The sequence below is a fragment of the Clavelina lepadiformis genome, chromosome 4 (assembly GCF_947623445.1).
Source record: "Clavelina lepadiformis chromosome 4, kaClaLepa1.1, whole genome shotgun sequence".
NCBI classification, from domain to species: domain Eukaryota; kingdom Metazoa; phylum Chordata; class Ascidiacea; order Aplousobranchia; family Clavelinidae; genus Clavelina; species Clavelina lepadiformis.
The window spans coordinates 23,908,968-23,924,283 of record NC_135243.1 but is presented as its reverse complement, the minus strand read 5'-3'; the positions used below and the strand labels follow the sequence as shown (position 1 = coordinate 23,924,283).

General features: G+C 38.3%; 1 protein-coding gene and 1 pseudogene across 1 annotated transcript; one reads left to right on the top strand and one right to left on the bottom strand.

Annotated features, from left to right (window-relative positions):
• The first annotated feature begins 6,519 nt into the window (after positions 1–6,519).
• LOC143453075 (protein CFAP20DC-like) lies at positions 6,520–9,634 on the top strand (annotated as a pseudogene).
• Positions 9,635–10,222: 588 nt separating this feature from the next.
• Positions 10,223–12,659, bottom strand: LOC143453074 (alpha-tectorin-like). The gene is made up of 10 exons (XM_076954224.1): positions 12,603–12,659; positions 12,397–12,509; positions 12,087–12,249; positions 11,820–11,980; positions 11,587–11,758; positions 11,399–11,472; positions 11,146–11,329; positions 10,934–11,041; positions 10,748–10,850; positions 10,223–10,688 (listed from the first exon to the last, which is right to left on the bottom strand). The coding sequence occupies exons 1-10, from the start codon at positions 12,657–12,659 to the stop codon at positions 10,540–10,542; spliced, it is 1,284 nt and encodes a 427-aa protein (XP_076810339.1). The 3' UTR covers positions 10,223–10,539.
• Positions 12,660–15,316: the final 2,657 nt, after the last annotated feature.

Genomic DNA, 15,316 nt, shown 5'->3' with positions numbered 1-15,316 from the left:
TGCGAACATCTCAATCACGAAATTGACTTCGTTAAGCTTTGGTTATAGATAAAAGAATAAGGTACTGCAGAATTTATAAACATAGCATTATCGTGTTTTTCTTCGTTTATTGGTTCACCACAACAGTAAAGGTTCAGAGGATGATCTTGCAGACGCTGCATCCTGCATTGATATTAAAAGCGTTCAATTCCTAGAAGTCAATTTCAACTGCAAAGACTTAGTGATAGCTCCATGAAGTGACCCAGTATTCCTAGTCTTGCTCAAGCAATCGCAAAAATGTCAAACTTATAACTGAAAGAAGTTTCATCAACACGATCTTCACCATTTGTGATGCGTTGCTGAAGGTTAAGGCACCGTATACGCTTGTAAAAAGGCCTAATTTTTTGTTTATTTTATTATAAAGTGAAATTGCTAAAAATGAAAATAATCGAAACCGAAACTTCAAAATGACTTTAGCAGGTTAATACACATACTGCAACACTACACACCACATAGCTCTGATATGCCAGCCAATCACCGAAAACACTATGAAAAAACAGCACTTCAACAAAATATTCTTCAAACCCTACTGTGCTTTGATAAAAACAAAACTGCTTAATTTCATTGTATAAAGCACCAAACACATTTGTGCACACTGAGAAGATCTATTATTAAAAATGCAATTAATCCGAAATCCCAGCATGGGGCTCCCTGAAATTTTGTATGTCACTTTAGAAGCCAAATATGCTGAAGTTTTTCGATTTTTATTGTTCTGTTGGACGTTATACGTCAGGCATGCATAACTCAAATTGGCATAAAATGGTACAAGGGCCGCAAGAAGAAAAAGTATTTTTCGCTAGTCGCGTACTAACGTTGTTGTAACCATTGTAACGTGTATACAATGAGATATAGTCCAATAAGAGATACCACCGAGTCAGGAAAAATGAAATGTTGTTACATCGTGGGCCGCATTAAAAGGTTGCGTAGGCCGTATGTTGTGCAGGCCTGTTCTACGCAGAGTTGGACAACTAGAAAATTTTGAGCTTTTCCAAATTAGATTAAAATTAGAATTATAGCTACACAGTTTTTTTCCAAATTAGATTAGAATTAGAATTACTGAATTCGCAAAAACTTGGAAATTGAATTAAATTCCGAATTAGAAAGAAATACAACAAAAATCAAGTTCAGTTCATATCAAATCAGAGTTCGTTCTCATAAGAATCAGAATGGCAAATGTCTGTACACCAAGCTAGGCTCGTTTCGCACTATACAGTTCTCCTGCTTGACTGAAAACTCTTTCCGATGGAGCTGATGTTACAGTCATGCCTGAGAGTTCTCGAGCAGCAGCCCTGAGATGAGGAAAACGATTTTCGTTTTTCCAGTAACTCAAAACATCACAGTCCATGCTCTCACGCTCTGCTGCGACATATCTTTCAACTTCATCACTTAGAATATTTTCTTTGGTTAGAGCTGAAGCAATCTTCCTCTTTTTTCTCGATGTAGTTGACGGCATGAAAGAGAACAAGTCTGTGTAAACCATCTCTTTTTCTTCGGAGTCGGACGAGCTGCTGTTCTGGTTGTGGTCGAAACTACAAGGTCTTTGGCAGGATGAGATTATTGTAGGTACCGGTACCGGTAAGCCTACTCTCCATTCATTGCCGCGTTGCCCGCCTGCATTATATCGTAACTGACTACAAGCTACTATTCATCACAATAACTACTGACTGTACGGTGTAAGCAATGCGATGGCGGCTTGGCACTGGATTTCCCTACGCGAGGCATATTCTTGTATAACTTTCAGGAAAACGCCGCGGACACAGCAGCATTTTCAGGAAAACCTGAAATTAGATTAGAATTAAAATTAGAGCATAGAAACATTTCACAAATTATATTAAAATTGTATTACCGGCATTTCGTTCTAATTAGTCTAATTAGACAACTAGAATTATCTAGTTGTCCAAGTCTGGTTCTACATAATGGTTAAGAAAAATGTGTTTGTTATTTTCCAGTGCGGGGATTACCCTAACAAATGATGCGTTAAAACCTTTGATGTTTACGTTAGCATAAATTGTAGGTGAAAATTGATTAAATTTGCCTTTTTTTTCAAACCAAAGGGCAGTCTTGATATTGAAATTCTATTGCAAGATTTGAAGATCTGTGATTTTATTAGGATTTCATGAAATAATAGCCTAAGGCATACTAAAGTGACATGCAAAATTTCAGGAAGCCCCATGATGGAGTTTTCGATTAGTTGCATTTTTTAGTAAATTTGCTTCATAATAAAATATACAAAGAAATTAGGCGTTTTTCCAAGCATATACGGTGCCTTTATTAGTAGTAGTAGTACTGTGCTTCATCCAGTAGGTCTATTACTCCGTTTAGCCTATATATTTATGTTGTGTAGCAGTAGCTTATTATACAGAAATGCAGAATATGCCAACAACATACAGAAACTATGGACGGCTACTGAAAAGTTCTAAATATACGTCATTAAAAGAAGAATATAAGCGATGCCAGGACAACAACACGAGTAGCAGAGAGTCACGTGGAAGTTATCAAATTAACTTCATGACAAGCAGTGTAAAAATCTCATAATGGAAACAATAAAGTCGCCATTGCTGCATTGCGACTTTTACTATTCTTAACAAAACGTCTCAATCTATATTCTGCAAGATGTTGCTCACGTAATATACATGGCAATGTTGTGCATCGTATTGCTTATTATAGTTTGTTTACCATTTGTTTGTTTGTTTACCGTTTGTTTAAGCGCTGAGCTCCTATAATGCCGTCCGTTTGTGATACCCAGTTGTGTTTTTTGTAAGCCCTTGAGCAAGGCATTAACGACACTTGGTTCTGTTCAGTGGACCTGGTGGGTAGTTCTAATTTCGGGCAATACGATATTAAAAGTAAAAAACCAAATGCAAAACGTGCGACAATCAAAACTTTCTCGGTAACTGGGGCTCGAGCGATGAGGAATCATCGCCGAGTTCTAGTTGCGCAAAGACTTTCCTCAGTTCCAGGATAAAGACTCTCCTGCTGCGTTGGTTTCGTTAATTTGGTTTCGTTATCATTTGTAGTACAGCATATTCATGGTGGACGTCTCATTAAATTGTCATTTTAGACTTAAACATCTCTGATGGATTAAATAATCCAGAAGCAACCTTGCTTGATTAATATAATTAATTAATGGCCCAGCATCACCTACAACGATGTGCAGTGATTCTCACTGAAATTTTTGGGTTCGACTCGTGTGAGCAAATCGTATGCTGTAGTTAGATGCATTACACAGATTCATTACAAGTTACAGATTCATTTCACATTACAAGTCCAAGTCGAGTTTGAATTTTTGTGTAAGTCTGTGTGACCGTAATCTGAATGAATGAATGGTCTTCATAATTGGTCACTGGTTTTATCGTGTCTTTATCCTTTTTGTGAATCTACTACTAGCATCGACCAGACAAAGAAATAGAGCAGGGTTTCCATTCGAAATTGCAACATTTTCACACGAGGTGATCCTTACAACGTCCACGTCAACATTTTTATTTGTGAAACCTTTTTGTGACATTTACGTGAACGAATTTATTGCTGAGATAATTTGCTATTGATAATTTGCAAATAAACATTTACACTTGTTTATGACGGTGTACCGAAACTTAATCACGCGACACTTAATCACCGACACATAATCACTAGGACACTTAATCACGCGACACATAATCACTAGGACATTTAATCACGCGACTTGGATACTTAATCACGCGACATTTAATCACGCGACACATAATCACTTGCGAGCACAAACACAAACGATCGCATCCTTGACGCAATTAAAACAATGATCCCCACTGCTGCACCGGAATGCGTTTTGCTCGATTTTGAGACTGCCGCAGTAAGTGCTTTCCGCACAGCATTTCCTACAGCAAATGTTAGGAGTTGTTATTTTCATCTTACGCAAAGCGTCCTGCGCAAAGTTAATGAAATTGGCATGAAATGTGACTACGAGTCTGATGACGAATTAAGAACAGCTGTTCGGTGTTTACCAGCCTTAGCCATGGTCCCTTCCTCTGACGTAGTCGAGTCATTTCTGATCTTAGCTGATAGCATGCCCGATCACGAGAAGATGCCTGAGCTGCTTTCGTATTTCGAACACACATATATCAGAGGCAGACGACGTCCGGGACGTGGTGAAAATTACGGCTCAGCCATCTTTCCAATCGAAAGTTGGAATCATTACGAAGCTGGGGCAGGTTGCATTGCAAGAACCACAAATGCAGTCTAAGGTTGGCATTTTGGTCTCCAAGTGCTTTTTCAATGCCACCACCCGACATTGTGGACTTTTTCATACAGGGAATTGAAAAAGACATTCAAATGCAACGTGCAACGTTTCTGCAAGGAATTGCTGGTACTCAACCTTCTATTCCAATGCGGTACAAGGCACTGAAACTGCGCGTGCAAAACACAGTTGACCGTTATCTGTCAAGCGAGATTTTAGTTTATGTTCGTGCAGTTGCTTACATTTCCCATGCATGACATTGTTACCTAGTGTGTACGGTAGCCGATACTGTAAATGTGTGATTAAATGTCGCGTGATTAAATGTCCTAGTGATTATGTGTCGCGTGATTAAGTGTCACCAAACCTTTATGACAACCAGTTTCACCAAAAACTATATTTCGATAAAGCTTGCTTTTCTTATAAGACTACGTTTATTTGAACTTGGTGGTTATTTCTGACTGCAAATACAGATGCTTAAGTTGACGATTCTCAAAAATAAACCTTCCGTAAACCAAAGTAAAATGAATCGGTGAGAAATATTTTTTTACGTTTTTTTTTATATATTTTGATTATAATAAAATGTAAAGAAAAAAGTAACTTACCAGCTAATCACTATTTCTGGAATTTGATTGATTATGTCTGCAGCTTATTTTGTCAGTTAGTTGGTCTTTCTAAAACAATACGAATTATTAAGTTTTTGCAAAAAGCAATGCCTGACAAAAGCCCTGTGGTCGACGAATCTTACTAGGCTAGGCTCCATACCTATTCACTGGAAGGAACTGCTTGTCTTATGTTTTCGTATCCATGTGAGAGAAAAAATGTTTTAGTTCATCAGACATTTTTAGGAAGAAAATAATCTGGCTTGTTCACGACTTACAATATTTTCTTTCTACTTAAATTTAACAGAATAAGTGACAAACTACTCTTGAAAATCAAACTTGCTTTCTTACTCAAGACAAAAGACGTGTATGACGTCATAACTGCAGGTGATAAGCTCGGTACTACGACACTTTATCGAACGACAATTAATCGAACCGACAGATAATCGAACGATAGTTGATCGAACGACAAACTTTGACAATAGCTTCAAGCAAGATTTATGATATCACACTGATGAATTATATTGTAGGTGTAACATCTTAAGCCTCGGTGTCATTTTAAGCCTCGGTTCTTAATTGCGTGTTTCTCAAACATGGAGACAATAAGCCATTGTGATGTGCGGTCTTTGTAATGGTGTGCATTAATGAATTGTGATGTATATAGCATAAAGTTGACGATTTATATTTTATATTTGTATCATAAAGTCGACGATTTCGCATGGCGGCCGGCCCGCCATTCGAAATCGTCCGGCCCGAAACATATTAATAAGTCAGGGGCGGGCAACTTCTTCGGTCGGTGGGCAACTTCTTCGGTCGGCGGGCCTGATATGAGAAAATGAAGTACTTGGCGGGCCGGTTTCCTGAATCGATACATTAATCGTGTATTTATCCACCTATGCAAGGAATAAATCGTATTTAATGTAAACTTTAAGTTTTAAGCATAGAGACCATAAACAGTATTTAATGAATTTATTAACGAATAATGTATTTCAATAGCTGCTGAAGCTTATTCGTTTAACCAAGGCTTTCTATAAATACCGCTCAACTTGTCCCACAGCTTTGCCATAATTCCACTCACAACTCGCATAACACATGCCTCCTCAGCCGTTAATTATGTGTCATCAATTCCTATTTTATCTTTATGTGACATCACCATTCAGATTGTTACACTTCTTCTTAAAGAATAACTAACAATCACTGTATTTTACGTAGTAAGCAAGTAGTGAGGGATTGCGGCAGAGTGTGGCCACAGGCCACATTATCATGTAAGACCGGAAACTGTCTGCGGGCCGCTCAAAATCCCGTTCGGGCCGTATGTTGCCCGCCCCTGGTTTATTGTGTAAGACGGTGGTTTATTTATATAATAATAGTACTGTATCGGTACTGGTTTCGGTATCGGTACAAGGCAATAAAGCACTACTTGATCCATACATTAGGCGCACCGGCTTATAAGGCGCACGATCAATTTATGAGGAAAAAAATGGATTTAAGTTGCGCCTTATGGTCCGTAAAATACAGTAATAATCAAACACACAGCTTCAAAATTCTTGGAAAGGAACAAAAACAATTCTTTCATAGAAAGTTAACTTGGACATTCTATGACATTCCATGCAACTGCAATCAAGCAGTGTATAATCATCAAACAATCACTCTCGTATATTGCGCATCATGAACACAACCGGCACAACAGAGAAGTTGAAACTTAGGATAACCTCCACGGGGTGGTCGGATATGTTTTGGACGCTGATTGGTTTGACGTCATTCTGTCCGATGCTGACTTGGCCGAAGTCGGTGAGACTGTGGCCGTGGTTGGAAATGATGACCACTGGCGGCTTCTCCACAGGGCAATGGACTTCGAGGTATAACGTGTTCGTGCTGCGTAGTTCAGCACTTTAACAACTCACCAGAACTTTTCAATGATATCAACAACTAAATGGTACCTAAGTTAACAAAATATCATTTAGTTGATAACCGCAGATGACGTATTAATAACCAGTAGTGATTACTCGTAGGATAAAGTGTCGTCCACGCTCTCGGAGCATCTTCCTACCTACCTAGGCCCTAAGCTAAGGCTTTAAATGTAGGCGACATGTTACAGAAATACTAATTTGCGTTTTGTTTGTTACTACAGTAGTAATATAATTATCTTAACCAATAACCTTTTGCGGCAAGGCTGTAGTGGATGATGCAGTCAACAGGAAAGTACGGTTAGGCAAAACAAGTTGCAAATTGTTTATTTTACTTTGAAACGTCTGAACACTGGCCGTTGGTTTTTGTTGCTCTGGCGGCCTGCACCGTATTTTATATGTTTTGCTTTTATTTTTTCTATTATTCCATGAAAGCCATCATAGGCCTAAGCTTTGTCTGTTTACAAAGATCTTAGGCTATGTATCATAATCTTTGTATAGCTACAGATTATGTTGGGCTAATATGCAAGTACACTACCAGATGACGTCACAATTTGAGTCACTGGAGCTAAGCTAATTTTCATGCTACATGAAAGTTCTAATTTTTGTACAGAGTGACTACTTCATCGGAAAAAAAACCCTAACATTTTGTTAATGATAGGCCCTTAGGTTAGGAGAATAGACACGCAAAAACTTGATTTTAGCTATTTAGGATTTAATTGAAGTTAAATTTGCATTAAAAGGTAGATTTAGGTAATTAGGTTACTACATTGTAACATTCAATTTAGATTAAAAAGAACCGGTAAAATGCCGTTTTGAATGCACGATTTTTCCGGTGAAATAGAGGCAGCCATCTTTGTATCGTTAACGTCAATTTCTTCCTATTTTTCGAATTGAAACCGATATTTAGAGAACAAGCATTTGAACTTTCGATGACAATATTGTCAATGAAGACAGCTAGGGTGGGTTTAAATGTAGGCCTACGTAATAATTCCGAAAAATGTCAAGTTAAAAAATCACAGCTAAGGGGTTTGGGTTGTTTGAAAACGTCCCGCTTTGAAGCCACAAAATTATGGTAAGCCTATTCATGTATGAATAAGCCTAATGTATTACACACTGAGAGCGGATGAATCTTTCCATTCCTACCTCGTTTTTTAGAATGTGCTAAATTTTTGTGCAGATATCTTGTTACTCAAGTCTTTGTTCCAATTTCAAAAGACTTCGCGATCGAGTTGATGATGGACAGACGTTGGCGGGAACAAACGCAGAGTTGTTCTTTTGACTTCTGTTCGCGAGATCTCAGCAACTCCTCTGCACGCCAAACTTTCTCTTTCTTTGATTAAGCGAGATAGTTGGGTCAATCTATGCTTTGATCTCGTCTCCATTTTGTCTGACGCTTTTCCTGGTCAAACTTTCAACACTTTCACTTTTCCCCTGTTGATGGGGAAAGTGTCTTCCGATTTACATCTCATCCTCACTCACTTCCTCGCATTCGCACAGATTCCGGATCAAAGAAAGAGGAGATTAAAGAAGATTCATCGACTGATGATGAGAAAAAAATCCTCCAGCGAATCATCAGGAAGACTCCCAGTCCAAGAAGAAGTTCAAATCCTCTGCTCAAAGTGTCCAGGGACTTCAATGAGGTTGACAAGAATGTAAAGCAACTGATACAGCCGCAATCTTCACTGTCGCCGGACATATCCAGATTATCTTCATCTTCAGCTTATGACAGTACTCGTTACACGGATGCTGCCCGACCAAATAAAATCTTGACCAAGCCACCTGTCAATAGAAGTATTATATCGTTGAGAAGTTCAGATGCAACGTTGACTGCATCGGTTGATACTCTCGACCAAAGTTCAATCAACGAACCTCAAAGTGACGACAGAACTTCAAATATTTCAAGGAAGAATCTTCTAGAAAGCGACACGACTCCTCCACAATCTGAGGTTTGTTCAATATTCTGGAGCTTGGGCATATACACTTAAAAAACTTTAAAGCATTGACAATTTTCTTTCGTAGAACTTCGATGGGAGTCAAACCAATGTCTTGCTTAGTCGTAGAAGTGTGAGGGAGATCTCCCCAGTAATGAAATTTCTGGAATCGAATGGCTTTCAAGTGAGTGTTAGGAACACTTGCTATGTTAGGTTTTGTTTGCATTCACTTGATAAAATTTTCGATTAGGTAGGAAACGAGTCGTTAGAAGCACAGGTCCTTGCTGATATGAAGCTAGGGATGGAGGAAGATGAGGCCCTGGATGATGGAGGAAAAGGTGAATTACCAGGATCACTTCAATGATAATCTGGAGATAAGCTGGAGCACCTATCATCATCCCCCGCCCATGCAACCCCAGGTGTGCACCTATTGCCACCAATAAAGTCTGAAATTTACTTGCATACCCCCCATATCACAGACATGTAATAAATTTCAGGCCTACGAAGCAGAGATGCAACGAAATGATCCATCGAGTCAAGCTAATCGAGCTCTCGACGGTTTGCTATTGGACCATTCAAACCCACGTGATTGGGCAAACCTTCTCAGCTCGCCTGTGATACTTCCCTCCACCAGGATTCAGCAGGTAAGTGTGACGTCATAAAGACCATTTCTCTACGCCATAGCGACGCGCTAAATGTGCCTGTTGACAGAAGAAGGAGAGTTATTCGGATGTAGAGTCCGGCGGGAACGAGTCAGATGCGATGGGGTTGTCTGATGGAAGTAGTTCGGTTTCGATTAAAAGCTCAAACGGAGCGGAAACTGATGAAGAAGAGGTGCTGGATCTGATGTACGATCCCTGTCTCAACTGCTACTTTGATCCCAAGAGCGGAAAGTATTACGAACTGAAAAATTGAATTATCTTCATCTCGTTCCGTCTACTCCTACCGCATCATATATTTATAATTATATGATATCTATTTTTATAGCCTTGTCTTGTATATTCTTACAGATTTTTTTATAATTTCTTCAATAGAATTGAATTTGTAGGAGTTTGTACTAATTCCTACTTTATACTGTGTCGAGCCAATAAAACTGTGCTTGCTTGTAGCTAGAACTTGAGCTAAATCTACTTCTAAGTTAGTAAAATAATGCACAAATTGTAATAAATAAAAGTTTTCGAGGAATAATAAGTAATTTCTTACTTTATCCAAGCTCTAATGGCAGGTTACCGAGTTTATAATCGACCGCATCCGTGATTTAAACTTTTAAGTGAAGTGGACACTTTTGCCGCGGAACGACATTTACGAGCAGAGACTGAATAGACTGGTTAGCAAGATCACATTGAAGACTCATCGAGTTTAAATCACGCTGAGAGAATAAGATGTCGGTGGTAGTTTATGCCACGGTGGCTCGGTTAGTATTAAATCCCCACGATGCCTTATAACTTGTAAGAACTTAGGCGCTTTCCTTTTGAGCTTACAACGACAACACGACTCAAAAGTACAAAGGACACCGACTTACACGAACAAACGATACAATACAGAATTTATTCACGGGAAAGTGAAGCCATGGACAAGTTAAACCTGAAGTTATGTTGAAACTTGATGTCGCATATATTATGATCATAGGTTGAAAATCACTACGTCATAGGCATTGTTTTGTGTGATGCAATAAACAAAATTGTTTCACATGGGCCAGATTGCCTCAAGAAGCAGTTGACACGGATATTAAACTTGATTACATAAATGACGTCACTAAGGATAATATTAGTCCTTTGCAAAAGCACACAACAATAATTCTTCTGTTTAAAGTAGACATGACCCGGTCTCTGTTTATTTCATCGATTTCAAATAAGACTTGGGAAGCCATCTTTGCTCTTTCCATCTTTCTTGCTCCACACAAACAAGCATCCAACCACGATGACGAAAGCAGCGATGACGTAAACCAAGAATGTCCAATCGTCACCAACTGCTACAACTTCGTACTTCTCGACATCTGACGTAATAAATGACGTCAATACAGTATAAAGAATGGAAAAATCGTTTTGACTTTACCTTGACATGTTTCTCCATCTTTAGCGAGAGATCTTCTGTCATAACACATACATATGACGTCATCGTTACGCATCTCACACACGTCACTGCAGCCACCGTTTGACTACAAAGAAAAGTAACAAAGATAAATTGAAAGTTTTCCTCAAATAAGTCGCATAAGACAAAAAGTTTTGCGTGAGATGTTACCTCGTCACAACTCTTCTTCTTGCTCTTGCTGATGAAGATAGGTCCGGATGCAACAAGGAGCGAATCAGGTGATGCCACGTCACGTTTCTTCGTCGAGTTACCACTTGGCTGATTGTGACATGAAAATTAAAAACTTCATGAACAAACGCAATTAGAATTTTCAAACAAAGGAAAAACAAAAGAATCCGTCGTTACAAGCGACCACTGCTTACCCCGGCTGGACATCCAGATTCAACATCCTCGTGACATATTGTGACGCGACAATAAACGTAGATTGCTCCTTCTAAATTATTTGACCACACAAAGGCCTTGAAATTGAAAGCAGCGTAATCTTCCATGTAGTTCCGGTCAATTTCAATTGCGTCATCAGATTCAAATGGGTTATTGGCTGGAAAACTTTCAAAATAAAATAGAAAAATCAAGAAATGCGTAACAAGGCTTATTATTACATATTAACCTGGTCACCCGTCTTTAATGATGTCATATCTTGTTCCTTCATCATCAGGGTCTTCACTTGGTGTCGCCCAACATTCCTTTAACTGAATTAAAAATATTATCATAAAATGACGTCATCACTGACGTATAATGGCAGTCTCAGGGAAAGTATTTGTAAGGATCGAAATTAGATAATTCCAGGGCACATCGTTTCAAACCTGAACATGCAGAGCTTCGTCAGGTGTACTCAGTTCCACTTTTGTGTAGACGAGATCCGGAACCTTGACCTCAGCCCCCGCATCCAGTTTATCAGAATAAGATTGATTTTTGGTGAAGTATATTTCAACTCCGAATCTTCCTTCTTGTTCAACAGAATCCAGCGCCACTTTCCTGTTGAAAGTTGTTCAATGCAACGAGCGTCAACATGTTGCAACAGACGTCGAACACTCACTTGATCTCGGGAACAATCGCTCCAGCTTCAAGCAGTTCTGTCCTGTTGTACTCGCACGTCAGGTTGAGGCATCCATCAACGTAGCGCTGGATCGGTTCAGATTCGTTCAATTTAGGAAGACATCGCAGAGGAAAATGCGCTTTGATGACGTCGCCTATGACCTAAGTTGTACGTCATAGAAAATTTTTAGTAGAAAAAGACTGAGGACATAATAAAATTTGATTTAATTTTCTTAATGAATTGGATGAATGATGACGAATAAATCACCTTCAATATAGAACATTTGGACAGGTCAAGGTTGAACTTTGGATCACTCGCATCTGCTCTACATTCGGGGTCAACTGAGTTCACATCGTCAACAGGAGTTGCGCTGATGATGACGTAACCATCATCATTTCCGCACAAGTCGTTGGCAGTTTGGTTTGATAAACTAAAAACACCAACAGCATGGTTATGACGCAGAGAAGTCAATTTTTGTCAAAATAGGAAACAAAATTTTAGCAAGAATTATAAATGCAGTTATGTTTTTTGCTCAACATATATTCATTAAAAATTTAACATTAAACGTCAAAACTACCTGATATTGACCTGTCCTTGACTGCCGCAAAAAAGTTCGGTTGCTGCTGGTGGAGTTGTCGGATCTTGTGGCAAAATATTATAAAAAAAGACGGTTAAGCAAGAATTGTAAATCTTACATTTTAAAAATAACTATGCTCACTTGCTTCAAATGTGATTTGAAATCCCGTCGCCGTTGTAAAACTACTTGTTGAACGGGGCCGGAACCTCGTTTGTTGAAAGATAAGCGAATTCCGTTCCTTCATCCGATATTATCTGCGTCATTGTTTGAGAAAACGACGTTCATTATACTAAGCTAACAAAGTTGAAGTTGATGTTGTCTGAACCGTGTTAAACAAATTTTGAAGTAACATTAAAAAGCAGGATATAGTTTGGCACTCTGAAAGTTAACTTTATTTATTATTTTCTACACGAGCTTTCGAAAGCGCAAGCTTAAGCTTCTTCAGGTGTACTGTGAGGTGGGAAAAATATTTAAAAATAGCTCGGCAAAGGTCTGCTTGGAAACAACAAACGCAATTGTGACGTAACATACACATGCATGCAAGCAAAGTTGAAGAAATTGTTCTTATTATTCTTACAGAAAGTTGATCGTTAGTAACTTCAAACGTGGAATTAAAAGACACGGTGTAAGTTGTTGATTGGCTGCTCTTTATCACCGTCTCTTGGACGTAATTGAGCGGATAATCTTGAGGAAATGATGGTGACTGCACTTCTATCAGTGGCACGTCCTCGAAAACTTCCGATTCCACGTTCGAAGGTGGCACTAAAATATAAAATCATGCACTTTTGATTAATTAAAATCCTCAACTTAATTTTCTGGATTTGTTTTCCTCAATTATTTAAGTGAATAAACCAAATCAGAAATTTCATGTTTCCAAATTTTAGAGCAACTCAGCATTTCTCGAGTACAAAGCAAAGGCGCTCGCAAAGCGGTTAAATTTAGGTAAAAACTAAACTAATTGATAATGAACAGCATTAAGAGCTGTTTTAAGCAAATTAACAATGATTACAACAAATTAATTTTCTATTTGTCGCCGTATCGACTTTGTTGTGAAATTTAAATCTTATAACTTCCTGTGGTCAACCGCAAAGCCGATGAAAAACGCCAAAACTCTTATTATAAGGGTCAAGGCAGGAAATAGCAGCCAGTGAGCGAAGATAACAACGAGACCATAATAACAAGAGCACAATCTCAACTAACCAATGAACATTCAGGCAACGCAACAACCAGCAGACATTAAATGATTGTTAGCACTACAAGGTTTAACTCAGTAAATGTTAGTAACTTAAGTTTGTGGTAAATTGAAGCTTTCCTCCACTATATCAATAAAACATATCAATAAAATTCTTTCACTGATGGATTTACTGACAGCTATAATTTTTAATTGTTTCTGTTATTGTGATGTAATAAGAACCGCCATCTTCGTCATAATTAAGCGATAAATGATACGTTTTTTGGCGGTTATTTATAACACTAACTGCTAAACCACTACATCAACTATTAATACAATTCCTTTCACCAGTATATTTGCATTTTTATTTAAGGCCAACTTGTGTTGGGGCATGTCTCTCGCTTTAACTGTTTAAAAATTCACTTTCAAAGCTCCGGTTAAGTTATTACAACAACTCGATCAACACTAATATACTCATAAAAATTTATGACAGTGACTTGAAACAAGCTACGATGATATTCATGATATAATGTGATATTATGATAACATGATGACAACTCGGCTCATATTCGTAAACTTTTCCGTTGCTGACCATCGTTGTCGTTCAAAGAACAAACCTTTACCTCGAACCGCAATCACATCGTTTTCAGCAGAGTTGCAAAATGTATTGGTTAGTGTTTTCAATTAACTTTGCGGAGCCAATTTTGTCCGTAATTACTAATTACATATTGAAATACTCATAAAAGTTTAGGCGTAAAATTCAGCGTTTTATTTACATTTTATCCGGACCAAGCCTCCAAAACATGTTTATGATTAAATAATAATCCCCAGCACCCACCAGTATGAAAGGCGACGTTAAGCTGTGTTGCGGTGCCAACACATCGCATGAATGTATTTGTGGAATCTTGAAACAACTCGACCAAACCGGCTAACGATTCTCCAATTGTACCCAAAAGTTGGTCAGAGGTGGATGTTCCGTTATAAAACTAAACAAAGTTATATTATGACAAAATAAATCAAACTGGGAAAAAACCTACGTTATTGTCGTTGTATATCAATAGATCGATTAACAAACTGATCTTGTGTATTTGGACAACATTTTAAAACGTCGAATCTGAATATTTCAAATTAACTCACCGAGCAATTGAATCCGGGAGAAGCTGATGTTGAAGGATATTTCGGCACATAACTGAAGGTCCTTCCAGTTACGCTTCTCGTAAGAGAGTTTTCGTACACAGAGCACGATGAAGAAATGAAAAGAAAATAAAATGGTTGGGTAAAATCAAAAAACTTATCTGTACATTGCGCATCCACTTCAGCTCCAAGCATTCCAACAAGAACTAAAATTATGAAACCGACAAACATTTTTACTAAACATTTCAACTAAAACACTGGAGCCAAGATCATGGACGAGAAATGTAAAGCGGAACAGGTTTGTTTTCCTAATCTACTGTAGTTTGTGCCAATATTCTTTATAACCTGCTTGTTGTTTGCAGTATGATAATGCACAAGCTGAAGTGGTGGCGGACGAGGAGACAGACCTGCCTGGCACCCAGAAAGTGGTTTTCACAATCAAAGTGAGACCATATGTAAGTTGCAATGGACCTGAAACATCGCATATGGTGAGTAAGAGCTAAAACATGGCTGCAGGACCAGGAAAGGACGTTGGAATATTTGTGTAAGTCAAATATTCTCTTTTCATATAGAAAAATATTTAAAAAGAGATGTTTTTTAATGCAGGGGCAAGAT

Excerpts from the sequence above, each read along its gene's own strand:
- LOC143453074 (XM_076954224.1), bottom strand. The coding sequence starts at position 12,659 with ATGACGCAGATAATATCGGATGAAGGAACGGAATTCGCTTATCTTTCA. Across the intron at positions 12,250-12,396 it reads CAAGGACAGGTCAATATCAG|TTTATCAAACCAAACTGCCA; the intron begins GTAGTTTTGACG and ends TGGTGTTTTTAG. Across the intron at positions 11,042-11,145 it reads AATCTGGATGTCCAGCCGGG|CCAAGTGGTAACTCGACGAA; the intron begins GTAAGCAGTGGT and ends TGTCACAATCAG.